Genomic DNA, 22,697 nt, shown 5'->3' with positions numbered 1-22,697 from the left:
CGAGCCTGGGGCCGTTGGGCTCTCCCGTGGTAAAGGGGGGATTTTCTTGTGGAGATATCCGCTGAGTGACATGAATGCAGGCGTAAAATAGCATGGAAGGCGACCGAAGGAAGTTGCGCCTTCAATCACCTCGCACAGATGTTTTCTATGACGAACGCCTCAGTAAAGCAAATCAAGGCGAGATATCGACATTTTGCCACGCCAGGTAATGCATCCCACGAGTGTATCATAAAGTAGACAAATAATTACCAACGTAGGCTCGTGGTGATGTGGGGAAAAAAAAAGACTTCTCTAGAAAGTTAAAATTTTCATCAGTCTTGGAAATTTCCAATAAGAGCAAACAGGTCAGACCAGTTATAAAAATTCTTTGCTACCACTTTTCGCATCATACCAACAGCACGATAGCATAAAATGCTTTTTTATTTTAGATTTCAACATGAAGAAACACGCAAATAAAACCGCAAATCAATCAAAATTACGGATATCCGAAAACTCTGCGGAAAAAAAAACAACTAGCAACAAAAAAACAACACCATTTCAGTAAACACAATTAACACGTAAACAATAAGCTTTATAATAATTGATGCGTTCTTTGAACGCATTTTAATCAACTAGTCGCACTTGTTTCAAACAGCGGCGACCCATAATACTCCATACTGTCCAAGAGAAATTTCCTTTGGTTTCTCGGAAAGAGAAATATGTTCATTAATTATTTGGTACTCGTGTCCACAAAGCCGTTGACGACGTACATCGACCAACAGAACTACAAATGCACACTTCAAATGCACACCATTTATCAAGCCACAGAATCCAGGATTAAGGATAAGTGCGACTTTTCGCCATTTCTTGATGCTGACATCACATGGCTCCCCTGAGGGTCACTTGCGTTAGACTCGTTACTATCACGTGATGGCATCGTCCTTGTCATCTTCGCTGCTCACGTCACCCTCGTAATCTTTGTCCTCCTCGACCATTGGCTGACTGTGATCACGTGTTTGGACTTTACGGAGGGTCGCGCGGTTGAAATGATGAATGGAAAGCTACAAAGATGAAGACAAAGCTATTATCAGTACAACTTAAGGGCCCATTAACCGATTCATGCGCGCGCTCGCGCGCGTTGCTAAGGAGGTGAAATTTCACTTCCGGTCACTTACGTCAGCCTGAGCACTGAAAATAAAAACAACTCAAAAACTTGCAAATTCGCTTACATTTTAGATGTTTTTCTTTGTGTTTCGCAAAATGCAAAGTAAAAAAAGTACAAGCAAAGACAAAATAGGAGAAAGACAGAAAAACAAGAGCAATAGAAAGAGAAAAACTAACTCCGTGTGGCTTTGTTTTATCTTGCCGAAGTGTGCTAGTAATGTGCACGCGCTGATAGGATAACTTCCAATATATATCGGGCGCACTTCCGGTTTCTTTAAATGCTAAAGAAAACGCAGTTTTCCATTAAATCCAGCCTTTCTCGACGAATTTCGATTAAAGCCAACGTTGGCAACATAGCTATGCATTTCTTTTTCGAAATCATGCTTTTTTCAGAAAATGACGAATTTTTCAATATTTTGAAATGCCTTCAAAATCTGACCTTTTAGAAATGAAACAAAATCGATGCATAGCGTAATGAGGATTTAAATTAAAATATTAAATCAATGAAAAAAATCCCGAGAAAGTAATTTGCCTGGGAGCCTTTGCATTGTTTCTGTATTAGTCACATGACCATGGGCGTGGCCTGATGCCGTCATCACTAGTGTTGCTGATCAAGAAAAAGTTAAAACACATGAAATAACTCTGAGGTAACTAAAAATGAGGAGGTTATACGAGAATGAATTTTCCCTAGCAACGGCTCGAAAGGATCGGTTAATGGGCCCTTAAAGACAGCATGTTTCTAAAACCCAACGTAACTAGCCATTGCGCTCACGATTACTGCTGCAAATATTTCATTGTCTAAGTCAGCCCAGAAAAATCAACAAGCTTCAGTTAAAATCACTGTTAGACAATTTCCTCTAACTTTCGTTATCTAACAATGCGCAACTCATACTTGGACGTTACAACCGTGCATCGTCATTTTCTTCCATGGAATAGTTACATCTTATCACCGTGCAATTTATAGAGCAGAGAAAACAACTTTTATTAACTTCAGGGTGGCTTCCTAAGCCGGCAGAAAAAAAAAAAAACGTGCTTGGACGTTAACTGTGTGATCATGTTGAAACCTACAAGAGAATTATATAACGCTGTATTTACTCGAGAAACAGGTTTTGAAACGGTCCTGGAGTTAAAAAGATCAATAATTAGTGTTTTGCACGAATATGAAGTTATATAAGTCCTTGCGGGGATTATGTAAGGTCCCTAGGGACACATACCTATATAAAAGGGATCACTCGGTTCGAATCTCGCAAAGGGAACGTTATTTCATTAAGAGACACTAAACCGTACAGAAAAAGTATCATAACTTAAACGCAAGGTTTACAGACGGGAAAAGATTACAAGAATTGTAAGTAGAATTATGACATAATTTTCAGTTTGTATTAGTTCAAAGTCAATTACGACAATTACGGCACAGAGCCTCAAAGTAATTGTAATTTGTTTCTTTCAGTTTGACTCTATACTTCTAGACAGAAGGAGTGCAAAAATAAATCCTAATAATTCCCAGCTGTTGAGGTCTAATTCAAGTCCAAACCAATTAGGCAAAGTTATTTATCATAGATTGTAAAGGAACTTTCCAACACTCACCTGATGTCTAAGGTGCAGATCAATGACTGGAGAACTTTTATCAATCGTTTCAGTCCTTCTTAATGATGTCCGTCTGAAAAAGGAAAAACAAGGGTACAGATTATTGAGCCACTCCCTAAAACTCATTCATCCCCTACTCTTTCTACTCGTGTCTCGCCTAGTAGAAACAGAGAGGAAATCATAAACTCCCTTCTTCTGCCATCATTTTAAAATAAAATCATATCCATGCAAAAACACAGTTCACTTCCACAGAAAACTGCAGGAAAAAACAAAAAAACGGTTTTAATGCTAGAAGACTACAATTTCTGGTAACATGGTCTCGATTTTGAGCTTTCGAAACGACAGTCATAAACGCTAACGTTAACCTGTCGTTCAATCTCACGATGATTCTGGCAATTTTTAATTTTTAGATATTTTTCTGTTCTAACAAGATCAGAGTTCCGTTCCGCAAAATACTCCACTTAACGCGTTCTTGAAGACCAACTGTCTCTCAGGGAAGAAACTAAACACTGAATGCATTTGCTAGTGACAAGGCCAGTGATTCTCACCTATCAAAAGACTTCACAGCTTTGCTGATGTCTTGTAACCGTTCAATATCGCCTACTTCCAATCGTTCAAACAGTTTGTTCAATCTCTCGTGTGGCGGAAGAGACCCGTCACCAGGGTCATTTGTGTGTGACACGGTCGAAGTAGGACCAGAAGAACTGGCCACGGGAATTGGCTGTTTCGTCACAGCGTTCGAGCCGACGTAGGCTGGAATTGAGTTTGCTCGATTCTTTGGTAGAGAGAGGTTTGGGTCTTTGTCACCTGCATTTTAAACAAAGCACAAAATAAGGAATTCTCATTAGAAGAAATTTTAAAAAAAGCTGAAAACCAGCTGCCTCTGGAACATGGTTGCCACAGACATCGCTTTTCAAAATTCCCTGACTTTTCCCTGATAAAAATGAAATTTTCCTGACCAAATAAATAAAAAAGGTCAGATATAGTAGCGATTTACAGCCCCCCACAAAAGCCGTCCTTTCCGCCCAAATGTTTCTTCAGCCTTCAACGGTATTAAATCAGCCGTGTTAAATTATGTCAATTTTCCCTGTATCCAAATAAAAATTCCCTTATACTTGTCCCTGACTTTGAAGAATTTTTATTCCCTGACCATTTCCTGACTTGTGGTAACCCTTTCTCACCTGGCTTTTGCGCGCTGTAATGGCTGTAACTCAGGCGCTTTGTCCGAGTATTGAAGCTGATGCCTGCCGCTTGATCCAGAGCACGTATGACTTCATCACGCTGCGAGAAAAAACACCATAAAACAGACAAACGTAAACTATCGGCCTAACAGCGGCGACTTCCCTCCATAACTAAACCTTAACGCAAATTTTCAAGCGGTGAAGGGTTCTGTGTCATTTAGACTGTTAAACAGACGGTTAATTACTACAGTAAAAATCCGCGTGTAAGAACCTAGTGGTTTGAGAACCTGCTGGCAGAAATTTGCCATTTTCAACCCTTAAAATTTGGAACCTGTTTCGCCAAGCAAGATCAAGCTTGTTCTTATATGTGTGTTAAAGTTAAATTATGAACTCTTGTTATAGAGGCAACACTACATAAATATTCTGTAATCAGTTGTGTTAGGCTTATCATAATACAGATATGAAAAAATACTGGTTTTTTTAGGACAAAACCCAAGTTTATTTATTTTTCTAGTAATTAACAACTATATGAATTCTTAGATTCTTAAAAGACCCTACAGCAGTAAGAATCAACTTACCCTAAATTGGCAATAAGTACCTCAAAATACAAGAATCTAATCTGTCAGGCTTCAAAAAAGGTAGGTTCTTACATGCGGATTTTTGCTGTACTTGAAGCAAGTTTTTGGAGGTTCTCCTTCTAATCTATTTTCACATAACGCGAATTTCGTCATCAGTTAAAGGATTAAACAAATTGTATAGTCACAAGAATTAGATCACTAAACAAATACGGAGAGGAGCTAGTAGATGATTCGATTGTATTCGCATTGTACTTGTATTCAGTAGATTTAACTTTCGTACATGAGCATACTGTAATGGTGTAAGCTCTCGCTGATTCCTCATTGTCACCGATGCGCCATTCTCAAGCAGTAAAATAACAAGTTTGACAAAGTTGAACCTAAACAAAAAGAAAAGAAAATCAAAACTGTGAATAACCATCAGTATTAAAAACCAAGGTGTTTAGACTATGATGAAGCAAGCTTATAACAAGATTTGTTTCGTCTTAATCAAACCTATCAACGTGTCAAAGTTGTGCGTTTGCAAATGTTAGGCTAAGCCAAGTCAAGTAAGCCAAGTGGTGTTGTTAGAAATGAAGAAATTCAAGAGCTAAAATAGCAATTTTTTTCACCTGGCTGCTTCGTGCAAAGGAGTGTTTCCACGGTCATTTGTAACATCAACGTTGGCTCCATGCTATCACACAATATGAAAATTACATTGTTAATAGATTAAGCTTGTCGAATGCTGCAGCCATCTACGAGCTTTCTATTACTATAGGCATAAGAGCACTTTTGCGTGCAAGAACTTCAAACCAACCAAAGAACGACGTTTCTTCGGTTAAATAACTGACCAGTAATGGAACACATAGGTAGTTTCTAAAATTCCGCTCTCACTGCCAGCCACAAGTTTTCTCGCGCTCCTGACTGGTGTCTCTTTCGCCCGCCTGACACCAATTACGTTTAACATCAACTTGAATGTTATGAAAAAGAGAAATGCTATACTTTGAACAAGTATACAGAGATGACTGAAGTTAGATGAGTGAAGTTGCCCTGAATGTCATCCTACACTTAATGCGTAACTTTTAAGGTTTAAACTTGAATAGTACCGCAGAGCAAGACTTCAAGATGTTAAGACAACAGACAATTCACCGTACCCCTATAAGGACGTTGGCAGGATCCAGGTGTCCAGTAAAACAGCACAGATGCAGGGGAGTGTTGCCTTTGTAGTCCTTGATGTTAACTTTAGCTTGGTGACTTAGCAGAAGGCCGGCCACCTGACATCAAATAAAATACGTCAATGTTAAAATGAAATCTGTGAGATTAGACTGTTACAATGTTATGACTTATCTCTGCGTTTGTGACGTTATAGAGTTCTCACTCACGTGACCAGCAGCCATGCAATTGCAAATTTATTGGAAAAAAGAAAGTCTTTACATGAGAAAAGAGTTGAACTCTCACAAGATTGGTTTGGTACACCAACATGGCCGCCGTTTGATTGTTTTGGAACACCAACATGCCTGCCGTGATGTGACATGTGAAAGAGCCCTCGCTCTTCGTAGATCACTAAGATGGACTTGTCCTCACTTTCCTAACTTTGCTCGCCAAGATATCGTAATCTAAGATATTAAACTCTATAACATACCCTTGGATGATTGTACTGACAAGCAAAATGCAGAGGTGCTCGCATCTGAGTGTAATTCTTGGCATCTGTCTGAGCTCCTCTCCGTAACAACAGGTTTGTCATCTCTTCGTATCCTCTGACGGCCGCGATATGAAGCGGCGTATTTCCCTCGCCATTCCTAACATTAGGATGAATGATCTTCTCTGCTGCTTCTCGCGATCTCTGAAACATTCACAATGAAGATAAGTGTTTTGTACACGAACAGAGTTTCACGTGAGTCTGTGTCAGCCTGTCAAGGACTTTCTTTAAATCCCCCCCCCCCCCCTGACAAAATAGGGGAACGTACCCTGTGACACCAATACTGCTTGTCATTTTAAAGGAGCTCAGTCACGGTATTTCGAGTTATTTTGTCCACGTATAAACTGATTACCTTTTTCAATTGAAGAAAACCTGAAAATAGTAGTTTATTTAGATGAAAAAACACCAAAGATATAATAATAAACCACAAAGAACAAGGATGGTTAAGGATGGAGAAAATTGACACGGATTACAAACGACGAACTTGAATAATTTAGGCTAAACTTTTCAAGATGCACATTGATGAGCTCTTAGGCCAATCCGTTCCTCAGTAACAGGAACTGCCTTCAAGTCACCTTGATTCGCTCGCGCATTAAGTCCAGATGTATGGTAAACCATTCGCGTACTTTTTAACCAGCTGATACTTCGCGCGGCGTGCTGTAACGTGACATACCTTCTGCCACTTGATGCATTTTTCACACTGGCATAACGGATGACAGAGGTCTTGGTCCGAGCGAGGCTGATCGGGTGAATCTATCTCGTCTTCTTCGTCGTCACTCAGACCGAGTTTATATCGAACCTGACAGAAAAAGACATACAACAAAGCATTTAGTCTGACGTGATATAATATTACTTTCTTGCAAGTAGCTTGAGCACTAGTTACTGAAAACCTGAGAGACACGTCTGTGATTGGCTCTTATCATAACAGCCAACGGCTCTTATCATAAAAGCCAATCACAGATGCTACACGGATTGGACTTTTGTTCTCGAAACGCAGAGTTCTCTCTCTCTACTTGTCCGAGAGATGTTAGACTTGCATAAAAGTCGAGCTTAAAGAGCACTGAGGGCTATCGAATAGAGAGCGCGAAGCGCAAATTCGTTTAGAAAAAGAGAAGGTGAGGGCAGGCGAAAGAAGCGAACCGGCCACTTTCAGAGTCTTGAGAGATGACTTTTAAGTAACGCTCATTTCTAAGAAAATCCGTCAAAGTGAAATATTTCTTACCAATTCTACATCGCCGTCAGCAATTGTACGAATGAATCGGTCAATCTAGGAATGAAAAATATAAGACACGGGAGTAAGCGAGGGGAAAATAGTTACTTGAACATTTACTTTGGTTTTGAAAGGTACCAGCTCCTGATATTTATAAAGTGATATAGTAGAAAATGTCATGATACTGTAAGTCTCACCTCCCTGGTTCTTTCTTGATCCTGTGAAACAATATTTGGAAATTCATCAGACTGAATTAGTGGACTTTCCACGACCAACTGGGACTGGAGCAAGAACAACAACACGAAAGAAAAGGGTGTCAGTTCTTTTAAATTCTAAGTTAACTGAAAAAGAAGGGAACATCAGTTTATACACAACCATATCATGAAAAAAAAAAACAGAATTACGCGCGTACCTTCTGTTACACGTTTTACGTCGCTTTGCAAATATGGTTCCGTAGCTGTTGTTCCAGCGCTTTGACTCAGTCCCATTTTTTTTTCCAGCGTTTTGCACTGGTTTTGTGTTCTTCCCGCGATTGGCACCGGTCTCACGTTTTTCCAGCGCTTAGCACTGGTTTCATACTTTTCCCGCGCTTTTCACTGGTTTCATGTTTTTCCCGTTCTTTGCACTAGTTTCATGTTTTTCCCGCGCTTTGCACTGGTTTCATGTTTTTCCCGCACCTTACATTTGTTTCCTGTTTTTCCCGCATTTTGCACTGGTGTCAAGCTTTTTCCGCGCTTTGCAGTGGTTTCCAGCTTTACGCGCTTGACAAAAGGGCGAATGGCATATCACACGTGATTTGGTACCGCTGACAGGCTCACGGAATACCTGCACCTTGGGTTTAGTTAGGATGAAAACAGTCATTGTACGGAAAACGTCTCTGAAAAGGATAATTTCCTATCGAGTACTTACTCTGCGCTCAGAATAAGGTATTGGTGCCTGCTCTTGTTCTTCACTGGCTGCTGCAATAGCTTCAAGGAGTATTTCAGTCACCTGGTTATCAATATCAAATCGACGCATCAACGTTAAAATCTAAAGATAGAAACACCACTACAGGAACATATTACCAGGTGCTAGATACCTGTTTGTTGTGAGAGCTGTCCAGTGGAGTTGCCTTGTCTTTGTTTCGAGCTTCCAGGGAAGCGCCTTTCTCCAATAAAAGACGAACCAGCTCAGCTAAAAATATCACCAATAACGACAATTAACCCACGGAAGTTAGGGAGGAACGGGGCAAGCGAGTAAGCGAGAGAGAAAGCCAGCGAGTGACTGGCTTCCGTTTTCACGGACCAACCTATTTACAATCTAACTTGCGATCGAACATCGTAACAAATTAACAAATCAACGACCGTGAAACTGTAGCAAGCTGCAACAATTCCGAGTAATACGCTCTACCAGTTAAGAGGAAATTTTCCTCTACAAAAACGTGACGACAAATGGGCACTACTCAAATAATCTTACCATAACCCCAGCGAGAAGCTAAGTGAAGTGGTGTGTCGCCTTGCTCGTTGGCCGCGTTTATCTTCATCACATTGACTTGCATATCAAAAAACACCAGTGCCTTTGTGCACTGCATGGAAAGCACCGGAATGTTTGTTATCAGTAAACAGAATTACACTACATCAAGAACAACAAATGGTCTTTACTGAACAACTCCATTATCAAAGGTAATTGAGGTCTCCTAGTCGTAAGGGCATTGGGCTTCAAAAGAATAACGACTCAACCAAAAATTTAACCAACGATCGCTTTTGGCGAAAATGAAGTCTTGCAATAAAAGGAAGGACGATATAAATCTATGATCTGTTGCTCAATACGAAATAAAACACGTTTCGCTTTACCTTTTCATGTCCATTAGCGGTGCTTAAGTGTAACGGTGTATTTCCATCGTTATCTGGTGCATTGATATCAGCCTTGTAATGCATCAGCACCAACTGAAAAGACGAAAACAACAACAACAAAGGTCTAAACAAACGTACATATTTACTGTTAACTATTGGTGAAATAAACCACATAGGCGCGAGAACAGGATGAGGACGTTTCTTATTTCCGCCAGTGAGGTGTAGAACCTGGCCAGAGCGATGGAGACGGATCACATGAAAAAACTTTCTCGCTTTTTTGCGACTGTACGTGCGAGCTGATTTAACCATTCAAAATGGACACCTTCTTTTTTTCCTCCTGCCGATCACGTACAAAACCAAGCGTGGTGGAGTTCACGTGACTTTTCCCGCTCCTTTGCGAGCTACGTTCACAAACTGGAGCCCTGGCATTTAATTCACTGCTTGCTCTATTTTCAGTTACACGGATTGGTTGGGCGATTTCTTACAATTGGTTGGCGTTACGAGGACTGCTAAAAATAAGGGTAAGAAAAATATTTCGAACTTACTGCAGCACTGCCGTGCCCTCGCTGACAAGCCAGATGTAAGGCTGTTGTGCCGTGATAGTCCATAGCATTCACTACAGCTCCTCTCTTAATCAGTCTGTACATCAAGCTAGAATGACCTGTCAATTATTAAAGAACACGATCATCATCCCTAGTTTTCACTCGCCTATTGTTAACTGTCGAATTCTTCCCGAGGTCTTGACCGTGAAAGCCCCAGTTCAATTCAGCGAGGTCATCTGTGATCTATTACTGAACAGACGCATGGCAACATGGAAGTTAAATTTACACACTTTTCTACTCACCATATTCAGCTGCCACATGCAGGACAGTTCGTCCAAGGTCGTCTCTTGAGAACACTGTCACAGCAAACGGATCATGGCGTTTCCTTCAAATAAAACAATGCTGATTAACCCTACGTTTTCAACTTCAACTTTGCCACCCGTCGCTATTTTCCCCAATGTTTACCATCAGTGCTTATCTCCAGTTTACTGCACCAGTTGGCTCTTAAGTTTCCACCTTAGTGAAAATGTTTTGGGGATGTCGTATAGTTTCAACGCATTTTTTTTCCATGAGTGACACCTCATTGATTGCCTTTCTCCCTCCCCCCCCCCCCCAACCCCCTTTTCAATGTTGTGTATTGGGAAAGAGTACAGTGACGGATCGAGGCCTTGAGCTAAAGGGGCGGGGGGGGGGGGGTTGCTTGCCGCCCTTCTGCGTTTTTTTGTTTTACACAAAATAATGGGGGGCCCGGGTTCCCCGGGCTCCTCCCCTAGATCCGCCACTGGAGTAATCACTCTTAGTTTGCAACATTTTTTTTTTCGGTGGGGGAGGGAGGGGGGTACTTGTCTCGAGGAGCCCGTTTGAAATCAGAAATTACTGTTGGTAACATGAATCACCAACATGTTTCGTTCGATTTCATTGAGAAGTCCTAAAGTCTTAAGACATTTGTCTTAAATTGCAAATACATATTACGAAAAAGAAACCTCTTGAAATAAAGGCAAGGTTGGGCGAATGAGTAAAAGTTATCCTACATTTTTCAAGTTCGTGTTTCGCAATCCATCTCAATTTTTCCCAAACCTAACGGTTTTTTTAATTACCTGCTCTCTTGAGGTTTTTTTCTTTTTTTTTTTCCTTTTTTTTTTTTCATTGAGAATTTAACACAAAATAAATTGTCGACGGCTCTCGCAAACCCAAGTAAACTGCTTAGTTTGGTGAAGGCTGTTTACCTGTTGTGTAACTGTTCACATTTGTCGCAAAAACACAAGGGATGACAGAACTTCTCTCCAGGAGAACCAAGGTCACTTCCAGTCGCTAACAATTTTTCCACTTCTTCTTCATTTCCATTTGAAGCAAACTGAAGTCAACAGAGGAATTTGTCACGAGGCTTATAAAGGAAATCGCTATTACAACGAAGCAAAAGAAGTTCTTTTGCCTCCTAGCCCCGGCAAGCCTTACTCCTTTTTTCCCACTCGCCGTTCTTCACGCTGATCGCTCCTCACCGACGCTGCTCCCCAGTTAACCGAATGGATAGGAAAACAGCCTTGAACTCTGCTTAGCCTTAAAGTCCAACTCTGAGGACCAGAAATTCGTAAATTTTAACCCTAAACATTTTAAAATTTGGAACCGTGTATTGTAAACGGCACATTACATAAATATGCGTAAGAAAAAACCACTGCGTAGACACTTTAACTATTACCGACGCCACATTGCTTTTTTACGATAACTACCTCAAAAAGCTTCTCCAGAGCAGTGGTTTTGAGTGCTCCATCAGTCTCCATAACAAGCCAAGAGGATGACAACTTCTGCAACGATTAAAGCATGAAAAATACTGCTGAAAATTTTCGGCGATTGCTGAGCATTGTTACTCAAAATCTGCAAGTCTCTACGCCTTAGCATCCGTCTTATAAGTTTCCTGAACACTAGCCGAACGTTTTTTTTTTTTTTTTTTTAACTGCTGACGAATTCCACGGCCAAGGAAACACCACCGAGAACAAGACATAAGAAAACCTGTGATGTCATTAGTTACATTTGTACAACTGAGTTCAAAAACAATCACTTTGATACTAACCTTGGCGGGTGGAAGACCTTTTAAAATATCATTAACAGAACCTCTTCTGATGTGCTCCACTGCAGCTTCAATTGAAGACAAAAAGAACCTGCACAAGAACGAAACAAGTTCAATTGACCACTGGAACAATCACCATATACATTGGTTCATTCTTCTTGCCTTTGCAATTTGACCACAAGAACATAGCTCGGAAAATCGAATTTTTAGACGCACTTATTTATTTCACTGTGTTTTGATTTGAATTTTCGAGTCTCACAATTTTACCGTTGACCTCTTAATTTGGTTATACTAACCGTGCTTCTGAGCTCAACATAAGAAAATGCATCACAGAAAAGTTATTGGTTATGAATAACAAAGGCTAATGCTTTTAAAAACGAACATGTATCTAACGCGTTAACGAAAGGCACAGTTCCTTCGAGTTAAGATTGTGTTTAACACGAGCGCACGATGTTTGCAAGGCCGTATTCGAACGCGTACAGCCTGAAAGGCGCTGAAAGACTCTGATCGACTGTATAGCTTCGCTGCATGCTCCGTTGATAGGGTATTTAAACTGGTATAACAAGGGTAGTTGTTACATACAGCAGTTTTCACTTACTGGAATTCATTATGTCCACGCTTGGAGAAATGAAAGTTATGCAGATAGGTAATGTTGGCAAGCCTAAAATACAAAGACACGAAAGGAAACATATAAAGAATCACAGGGCTGCCATTAAGGGCTGTAACCCAAAACACCTATTACGGCTGAGTATGCCTAATTTTCCCCTGATGCTATAGGTGAAATTGCTCTAGGATGCTATAGGTGAAATTGCCTGTTGTTGATAGAATTCGCCCGCAAAGTAACAAGTTTGTTACGGTTGTGGAGAACAAAGCTACAGTTGACTCAAGGCAGCTCTGAATCACAACATGTTAAGTAAGTAAATGAACTCAATTAACTTAGAAGTAAATGTACTGTTAGTCGGGTTACACAAAGTAATTTTCCTGCATACAACTCGTCTTGCAATTTTGTTGTCAGTGGCACATTTTGTCGAAAATACTGGCTGGTTCAAACCCCTTGAAACGAACATGCCTCGCGGGGCTTTCGTTGCAGCACGCGTTGGACGAAGTAAAATCAAGAACTGATCTTCGCTTAGATTATTCTAATGGAAACGTTGCTAGGCGTGGTCATTTCTGGGCATGTTTCACTAGGCATCGTCTGCAACCAGTCTCTCACCGGGGATCATTATCAGTTCAGTCTGATAAACACAAACCTTCGAAGCCTCAACCATAATACCGGTATTGGACTTTGAAGGAAATATTGATCACTTGAATGTACCTTAGTTTCTTATACTAACCAATTTGGAATATCTGATTTGATGATTAAAAAGATCAGAGCTGGAAGAAGATCGTCCACTGTGATGGCATCGGCAGTATCTGGTAAAAAAAATTAATGTGCAAAAGTAAGTAAAGTAAACAGATTTGGAACCAAGTTAGTCAGCATCACTGAACCTGCAGGTGATTACTTTACTTCATCAATTTCTGTAGCATGAAGCGACTAGGAGTATTTCTACTCCCCCCTGGATGAGATGCTTGTCCATTGCAGGGTTAGCCCCAGTATTATACTTGCCAGTACCCATTTATACACCTGGGTGAAGAGAGGCACTGTGAGAGTAAAGTGTCTTGCCCAAGAACGCAACATAATGTCCCCGGCCAGGGCTCGAACCCGGACCGCTCAATCCGGAGGTGAGCGCATTAACCATCGCCACCTCGCCTCCACGCCCTCTAAGAGTAAGGGACAGTGCAATAATTACCTGGACGGGGGGGGGGGGGGCTGGAAAATTAGAGGGAGGAGGGCATAGGAGAAAATGACAACAACAGAAAGAAGGGGTTGGATGTAAAATTTAATATGTGTGGGAATGCCTTGTTTGAAAAGCTTCAGAAATTAAAAGAAGACCATGTTCGTCAGGGGCAGTACTTCTTTGAGTACCTTAAGTTTTCCTGGACTCGGCAACGTGCGATGTATGCCTTAATGAAGGTTGTACAAGAGGTGTTCCTGTCCAACGTTCTCCAGTTCCAACCCTAGATGCTACAGTACTTCGCCTGGAAAGTATTTACTATTCACTACGGCAACGTCCACTGGAGACCAGATCGACAAGTTTCTCCCAAGTGTCCAGATTAAGAGATTGTTCAACGAGGGAAAATTGCCCTCTTCGGAAGAAATGTCTTTGCAAGAGGTATGTTCCCAGTACACCGTGGACGAGACTGAATGTAAAAGTTATGTACAGCACCTTGAGTTCCTCGATGCCAAAGACAAAAGAAGAGTAAGAATAAGGAACACTCTTCCGCTTATTTCTTGGACAATTTAAAAAGATGTAAAGCGCTCACCAACAAGCAGCTGAAAATGCATCTAAAGCGAAAAGGTCTTAAGATAAGTGGAAGCTAGGCTGAGTTGATTGATCGAGTTTTCACCCACGCACGCGGGAACCTTAGTGACAGAGATGCTGTAGAAGATTATGAATCTCCCAATTCATGAGAAGACGACACAAGCTCAGAGTCCAGTGATTCTGAGGGGGTATGACTTAGTTTTGGGGCATATTTCACCCATTTCCCAGCCCCACCCTGCCCCCCCCCCCCCCCCTTCTCCAGGTAATTATTGCACAGTCCCTAAATTGTTGTATGTCTCAGCTGACTGTGATCAGTCAAATTAGCAGGCTGCATTCTACTGTTCTGGAAGCTGTTTTTGACATCAGACTGCCCGGTCTCGTGATTTAAGGCCAGGTTTTCTCAACGCTCATGACAAATAAGAGTGACTGTAAAACTTTTCGTTTTATAGCCCACAAGCTTTGCGCTTGGGCCATAGAACGAATGGGAAAAAGCTTTGTGCCCAACCTACAGTATGGACCTTAAACTCGGTTTGTAAGAGTTATATTTTTTCTGCAGGAATCCGATGTAACACGGTGACTAAACTCTCAACCTGTTGTCTTTGAGCCAGGCAATAACAAAATAGACGCAATTAGGGAGACTTATGGCTGCATTATCACGATGATAGCTGGACATGGTTGTTAAGAGTTTCTGCTAAACAACAGTACAGTAAGTTAACACACAATTATTACTAACCATCTGGAGTCTTCATCTTTCTATCAGTCACTATGGTAACTGTTTTCTTCAAACAGTGGAACTTTTCCAGTGGAGTTTTGTACTATAAAATGACAGATAAAAACAAAATTAGGGAAATAAAACTAAGAAATCATAGCATCATGTTTGTTCTCTTGAAGAAAAAGGAAAAAACAAAAAAAAAAACAAAAAAACAGACATACCCTGTTCAGAAATGAAAGAGCTCTTTTTCCCCTAGGTAGGTTGGTGCTAAAAACGAGAGAAAAGACAAACAGAGAAGAATAAGAGTTCATCCTTAAACTCTGATCGTGGTTTTGCATATAACATAATTATACATTATTTATTTCATTATTATTAATAGCAACTCTCACAAACTGCGAAATCCAATACAATATACATAATGTCTCAGTCTATACTTACCGCAACTGCTCCTTTACCCCCAGGTCTTTGATTTGAATTTCTGCCAAGTTTCGAGTAGTTTTGTTCAATACAGCATCCTGGGAAGGAATGAAATCCAAGATTGTCAGCTGAACTTGTAACCCATACCTCGCTTGAGGAACTTCACTAGAGTGCTATAACTGTGCAATAATTAAAGATGATTTCCAAACCCCACTGCACAGTCTGAGCACCCCAACGTTTGTGAGTATCACTCAGTGGAATGTACTGTACTGTAAAATGATGTTTTTCATTAAGATCCTGTTGCCTCATCTTTGAGGCACTTTAAATTCTTTTTCCAAGTTTTTTTGATTTTTAAAGCTACAGAGTTATTGAGTTATTTTCATCAAGTGATATAAAAAAGAATGAGGCATAAATCTTCACATCCCTAATGGTGATTGACATGAAATTTATGTCATGTATCAAGTGGTTGCAAAATGCTACGGTTTGTGCCATCTTACGTGAATCAAAGCGAAAAAACATATTAAACAAACTTTCAAGAATGCACATTATGGACTGGAAATCATCTTCAAGTTCTATACTGAACTGTACTGATGGATGAAAAATTTAGAGAGAATGTGACAACAAAGAAAACACTAAATATACAATAAAACAGATCTGATTCAATACAAATAATAGAGTCGTCTCAGTGGCTAAATTATTGCAAACTGTCACCATGCTTATCATTCACCTCCTTTCCAATTATGGAGCTGATTCCTTTAAAGAGCTGGTCATGCAGTTGATTCATCACATATGTCTTGAGAAAAGCACAAACAAAAAAATTAAAACAACAAGTCAATTTTTAGCATAACCTGTGATCAAGCATTCTTTTTTGTTTTGGCAAATGAGGAAAGGGAAAATGCCTGATTTCCCCTTTCTCCGTTTGTTGAATGAAGTACAAATGATGGCAGGTTATTTTTAGAAAGGCATTACAAATGTACATGTACATAATTTTGCACTGAACTGATAGGACCAAAATATGTTCTCACAATAATCTTCTTGAACCTTCCACTATCAGGTGCACAAACTTACATTCTCAAACTTGCCACAAGCTTCACAAAAGGAAAATTTGATTATGTTGGAACAAAGCCTCAGACAATAAAAGGTAAACTTCACTTATTAGTTACAGTTTTACTTGGACTTTCCATTAAAAGTATAGTAAATTTATGACCTTTGGGCCATTCAATTAATCTGTTTTCATGAAAGAATAGTAAATAACTATCACTTCATGAATTTGGTGGATTTTGGTTACCGTGTTTTTTCATACACGAGAACATACAGTACATGCACTCTTACTTAAACACATGCTGACCTACCTCAATTGCAAGTTTGACATTGTCCATGTAAATGGTATTATGTTGAGCAAGTTTTCTCTGAGGAGAAAAAAGAATTCTAAATATGAAACCAAGATCACTAAGTACACGCATAAATAATTATCCTGAGCACAATATTCTTTCACTTGTCCATTTAACAAAATTAATGTACTTGATATTACTAGTAGCAATCAGAGATTATAAGAGTGCATTCGACGCCCTCACTTTAAAACATATACCTTAAATAAATGATTTCACTAGCTGACTTAACCCTTTGCCCATTGCTAAAATCAAGATTTTTCAGCAGCAACCGAGGTTTTACAGTCAGATATGCATAATGTCAAAGTCCATGCTAGTGTAGAGGTCACAATTTGTTGATACATTGCGTGACGCCGCCAGTTTCTGTAGACTCACAAGTTTCATAGAATAATTGCGTACATTATTCTATGCTGAAAGCACGAATTTAAGCTTGCATCTGCAATCGTGTGCTCGTTTATCGTAAACAAACTATTGACTTTTACAGGGTTACACGTCTGACCTACTCCACTGCAGTGTCCCCAAACAGTGTTAGATAATGTACTTACAATATGGCTGTTCTTGAGTGCTGCTTGCATAGCTCTTGTGTAAATTGCATGAGCTGCATCCTATCAATATTTGTCACAGAACGTCAGAGAAAACATAATAATATGGTGTAGTACTAACTACTTATTAACGTCCGACGTTCAGTCTTAAACAGGAAAATCTCAAACCATGACATTTCCGTATTGACTAAGCAATAGTTAACGTAGTCAATATGGCAAGGCCAAGGTTTGAGATTTTCCCGTAAAGACTGAAAGTCTGAGGTTATCAAGTTGTTTATTGCACGGTTTTCTACTTTGTTTTGGCAGGCCCACCACTGGCCTGTGGGCATTACAGGAGAATAATTCCCTAGAATTAACCCATCAGAGCATACCTTATTGTTACAAACACAAGCCATATAATAAAAGTTTTTAATGAACAACTGAATAGTATGGTGTAAAGAGCTATAACCCTCTTCTAAGTTCTGACTGGCATTACAAACAGCTGTACAATTCGCATCTGGTTGGTATTTTCTTGAACTGCTACACATTAAGGATTTATTCATAAAATGCACAAAATGAAGCAGATTTGTCGTAACCTATGCAAACCAAAATGCCAGCATTTTTTACGACTTTCCTTATTTCAACTGGGCACAGAAACTCAAAGTTTACACCAAATCAAAAAATTCTGATACAGTTTTGATTTATTCTGCTTCTATTTTTATTCCCTTGATTTTGAGTGTTTGTATTTCCTTTAAAGGTGTGATTTGAAAATTGTAGAATAATGCATAATGAGGTATGCATTTTTAATGTACTTACCATTAAATGCCGTAAAGACTCTCCTTCAAGTTGCTCATAAGTTGAGTTAAACAATACTAAGATATTGTCAATCAGTTTCTGAGATTGTTTGTTACCTAAAACAGTATATAATTATTACATACTGTTAGCGTTTACTGGAATGTACTATTTGATTCAAACCTAATTACAACAGGTCACTATAATTGCATTTAAAACTTACACATATGGACAGTTACACTAAAATATCTGTAGACTATATCTCTAGATTATATCTGCATATTATTTTCTGTATAAGGGCCTATGAGCTTTACCCTTGACTCCTGGGTTGTCTCAAGAGCTAGACAGGGCTTGAAAAAAGTGCCGTGCAGTGGTAAGGAACAATTAGATTTTCCTGCTGGGCAAGTAATTTTTCATTTTCACTTGCCCAATGGGCAAGGGCCCAGGCAATTATAAGCCAGCTTTATTAAGAAAAAGTGATCTAAGACTTTTTATCTAATTCAATATCATAATGACCATTAATTACAGTATGTTACATGTACATATTGTAGCCAAACTGTCTAAAAAATTACTTCTGATCATTAGAACATGGAACATACATTGTAGGAGCATTCCCTGCCTGTAAAAGCATATGTTTTAGGCATTTCCCTCTGAACCTCATTTCTTTTTGAATTTTTTTTTTGGCTTCTCTTTAGTTTGAGGATTTAGTGAAATTCCAGTTGCATTTATTGCATTGGTTTGTAGCAAAGTAAGATCTAAGTTTTTGAGTTGATGGATTTACATTTGAACTGGCATTCTTTATTAATAATATTAATAATATATTATGATGACAGTAATTATTTGAGGAAAAAAACACAAGCAAGCACATTGTTCAAATGCCAACAAACCTGCACTATTCCAAAGGAAATCATAACATCCTTGTAACGACTCCAGTGATGTCACAGCTGGCTCCAAACTACCCCCTGTAAAACAAGTTGCAAGTTATTTTGTTGATACAATTAAAGCATACACTGTTAAGGTGTGCAAAATGGCACCTGGAAAATTGTGGGTCTTGGAAACTCTTGATTTGATCTCAGAATCTGGGAATCTCGTGTGATGTGTCCCATTTTCCTGTGTTTCTTTCTCCTCTGGAGTCTAAAATGATTTAGGTCTCCGTCTCAGATTTTCAAACAATGTTATCAAACTCCAAGGCAAGCCTTGGATTTTAACATTCATCACCCCTCTTAAACCTTTCAGTCCCAAGTTCAAAACGTTAATTCTTTTTACTGACAGCCATACAGTTCTTTTAATATTATCAGTTATGAAAATTGGGTGGTAGATCAAAACATTATAACTTAGCTTCAGGAGGATTTTCTTTATTCTCATCACTTGTTTGCTTCAAAAAATGTAATGGTATTGTAATGAGAAATTAGATTTTGATAACTGACAGGATTAAAGGGTGAAACAAATTTATTTTGTTAAGACTGTAAAATAATCCAATTTCTACATATATATATTTACATGTAACTAGTCAGACACCGACATCTGCATTGGGGAGTGAAATACACTGCAATTTTAAAACCCATTGAAATCCTGTAATTATTTTCCTAAAATTCACAACTTCAAACTCAAGAAGACTTAAGTTGCAATGGCTTGACATACACAAGCTAGATTACTGTACCTATGCCTCCTTCTAATGGCTGGTCAATACACAGCACTGGGAAGCTCTGACTGTTGCTATTAAAAAATGTTTCTTCAAAGAGGACCTGCACCTGTATATTTAAAAATAGGAAAATACTAAATTACATGTATTGCAATCAAAGGAACATACACTAAAATAAAATTAATATGGTTGAATTCTTCCAGTTTTTTTGCTGTTATTATTGTTGTTGTTGTTGTTGTTGTTGTTCAGTACCTTGGAGAACTTTACTTTATAGATACTTCATGAATGTCTCTTAGACTAGTTTGTATAGGAACTCAACAATGTAAAGGTTGAGATTTAATATTGCATGTACTTATATTTGTCAACTCTGTGCATTTCCAAATAACATCTTTCCTCAGTAGATATTTTTATTTGTGGAATGATATTCTTGTCAAATGTGAAATCAACAGCTGTACTTACTGATTTCACATCCTGAAAACCTTCAGTAGTGACTATAAACTCCCCACTGAGTTGCACTTCCTGTCAAAACAAGTAGAATATTGCGCAGTGTTAATTCTAAACAATAAAGTGATAAATTCAAATAGTATACATGCGCAAGTAGTAGCTCTAACAAGGACCTAAGGTCAATGGCTTTCGGTAACATTTCTGTTTTGTCAACTGCAATGCCAGGATTAGGGTTAGTATATTTTCACCGTGTGGACCTTGAGCCGTGAACTCTCAACAGATTTTTGTACATTTTTATGCTAACTACAGAATGAGGGCTCTTCGTATCAACAAAATTATTCAGTGTTATTACACTGAAAAAATGCTAATCTGTTGCATTATAGGAAGAACCCTTATTTCTACATGCGTACTCACAAAATAAAATGTACAAAAAAATGTCAAGCATTCATATTACAATTGTCCTTTCTGAAAAAACTTCTGGATTAAGTTCTATACAAATAGTCTTACCTTGTTATTTAAAGTTCTAAATGCCAAGGATTTCCCCTCTATGGGTTGCAGAACATGATTTTCAACATGATTCATGGTAAAGCTTCCTCTTGGTAAGGTTCCTTGCCTTGGAACACATATCTAAACAGCAAAGGTTATCAAAAAATGTGGTTAGAGTGCTTACAGAGCCTACACAAAAATGTTGATGTAATAGGCTATGTTTGTATTCTTGGTATTGGACTGGCACTAGCTTGCAATGGAGGCTCATGCACAGAATATCATTTAAAAGAGAAAAATGTCATTTGCATTTGAACACTCCCCGCATTAGCCTCAGTTGCAAGCTAGTTCCAGTCCAATACCGAGAATATGAATATGGACCAAATTTATAAGCCAAACACAAAATTTGCTTTGACTTGTAGCCTTCAAAAGGTGATTCGGATGCCCGCATTTAGAGGTAGTAAAAATTTTGACATAACATTTTATTTCAAAATTCTTGGTATAGTTTGACAGCCAGCTCTATAAGCTTTAATTTGATAAAGGGGTTTAGGTATCAACAGTTTAAACCAGACACACAACATCGCTTGGATGTGAAACAATATTCTAAACTAAGGTATACCGTAACCTTAACTATATGACATCTAAATGACAGCGTAACCATACCAGAAGTAATATTTTACAGACGAATAAAGTTGGATTGGAACATACATGTATGCAAAGGGTGGTTTACCAAATAATTTCACCAGCCTAATATATTTTTAGCATTCTAATTATTTTAAGCTGAGGGCCCCAAGTTTATCAGTAACTTAAGTTACTGCAACGGGTCACCCTCATTAAATAAAGTCTTTCACTTCACTTCATTTCACTTCACTTCAGCCTAAAGAGAGTTTACTGTGAGTTGAACTTTCTCTATAAAAAAATATTCAGTTCAGCCATCTTTAAGGTGCCCAATACAGAAACCTAGAATACAGCTACATGTAAGTTTTCCAGTGAGCTTGCATAGTTTTTGTCATCTCTGTATGCAGTCACACAATTTTATTTTTGCTTGCAAATGTCGGTAAAATTTTAGTGGACGGTAACCTCCACAGAGCTGTGAATTGTGACTGTGCAATTCCTTGCAAAGCCCCTTGGCATGATCCCTTGGTTTTCTTATTTGATGGTTGAAACTACTGTCTAAGCTGTCTTCCCGTACTGGCTGGGGGGGGGGGGGGGGAGGGGGGAAACTCCCTTATATGGACTATATATATGTGCAGCCCCAAAGTGTATGGTTTTGGAGTGGTTTGGGTTGAAAAAAGGGTATAGATTTTGGCCATGTTGGTCTGAAATAGGGTATGATTTTACTCTGGTTTGGCATTGGGTATTTTGTTTACAAGGAACTATTTTTTCCCACATCAACATTAGCAAATGTTTAGCCCTTCTTGAATTTTTACTCAAATGGAAGCCATTTCTGGTTTATAGCTGCATTCATATATTTTAGAGTACAGGTTTCAAGGTTTGGGCCACACACACCCTCCAAGTGGCAAATGGAAAATTTCCGGACTGCCAGAGTCGGAGGTGTTTGAAAAATATGCTGGCCGGCCCCCGCACACAGACACAGCGAATACACTGTAGGTGACGTAACCAATATCTTCATTACAAACCAATGCTCTTAGCTACATGTAATTAGCTAGCTACTTCAGTTGTTAAAAAAAGGTAACCACTAACCATTCACTCATTTAACATAGATGAGCACAATAATTTAGAAATTTTTAAATGTTGCGTAGGTGATACCTTTAAGTATAATGCTTGAAAACACACAAAAGCAGGACGGAAATCCGAATTTGAGATAGCTGTACCGGCTAGCTCGAAAAAAAAATTTTGCATGTTCTTTGACAAAACTCTAGGTGAAATATAACAGAACGTCAGACTTACCGTCCATCTTTTGCTGGCTACTTCATCGTACAACTGCTTTTGTTTGGTCTGCATGTACTTGAAAAAAGGATTTTCGCATAAGTCTTCATCATACCCAGAGCTTTGGAGATTAACATCTTCCGCCATCTTGGATTCTGCTCAAAATCACAGACTCGCGCAGAAATTCACACCATTTACTGCTGACACGACAAGGGCTTAACCGACTCAACCAACA

General features: G+C 39.0%; 1 protein-coding gene across 1 annotated transcript; it reads right to left on the bottom strand.

The window, feature by feature from the left end:
* Positions 1 to 402: 402 nt before the first annotated feature.
* LOC110060228 (ankyrin repeat domain-containing protein 27-like) lies at positions 403 to 22,615 on the bottom strand. The gene is made up of 34 exons (XM_020766979.2): positions 22,484 to 22,615; positions 20,597 to 20,716; positions 20,105 to 20,164; positions 19,664 to 19,754; positions 18,891 to 18,965; positions 18,028 to 18,122; positions 17,236 to 17,295; positions 16,655 to 16,711; positions 16,030 to 16,095; positions 15,324 to 15,400; positions 15,107 to 15,152; positions 14,907 to 14,988; positions 13,145 to 13,223; positions 12,409 to 12,471; positions 11,814 to 11,901; positions 11,473 to 11,547; positions 10,972 to 11,099; positions 10,048 to 10,130; positions 9,749 to 9,864; positions 9,204 to 9,296; positions 8,827 to 8,935; positions 8,450 to 8,544; positions 8,281 to 8,361; positions 7,569 to 7,652; positions 7,384 to 7,428; positions 6,835 to 6,960; positions 6,105 to 6,305; positions 5,617 to 5,736; positions 5,095 to 5,156; positions 4,767 to 4,863; positions 3,909 to 4,008; positions 3,276 to 3,534; positions 2,728 to 2,800; positions 403 to 1,040 (listed from the first exon to the last, which is right to left on the bottom strand). The coding sequence occupies exons 1-34, from the start codon at positions 22,607 to 22,609 to the stop codon at positions 903 to 905; spliced, it is 3,270 nt and encodes a 1,089-aa protein (XP_020622638.1). The 5' UTR covers positions 22,610 to 22,615; the 3' UTR covers positions 403 to 902.
* Positions 22,616 to 22,697: the final 82 nt, after the last annotated feature.

The sequence above is a fragment of the Orbicella faveolata genome, unplaced genomic scaffold, assembly GCF_042242905.1.
Source record: "Orbicella faveolata isolate gen_17 unplaced genomic scaffold, um_ofav_v1 contig_3, whole genome shotgun sequence".
NCBI lineage: Eukaryota > Metazoa > Cnidaria > Anthozoa > Scleractinia > Merulinidae > Orbicella > Orbicella faveolata.
The sequence above is the reverse complement of the archived record's forward strand: the minus strand, read 5'-3'. Positions and strand labels throughout refer to the sequence as shown.

Bases quoted from the DNA above. Each gene is read 5' to 3' on its own strand.
- LOC110060228 (XM_020766979.2), bottom strand. From the start codon at position 22,609: ATGGCGGAAGATGTTAATCTCCAAAGCTCTGGGTATGATGAAGACTTA. The intron at 8,936-9,203 runs GTAAAGCGAAAC...CTTTCCATGCAG, and splicing joins CCGCTAATGGACATGAAAAG to TGCACAAAGGCACTGGTGTT. The intron at 2,801-3,275 runs GTGAGAATCACT...TTCCTTTTTCAG, and splicing joins GCTGTGAAGTCTTTTGATAG to ACGGACATCATTAAGAAGGA.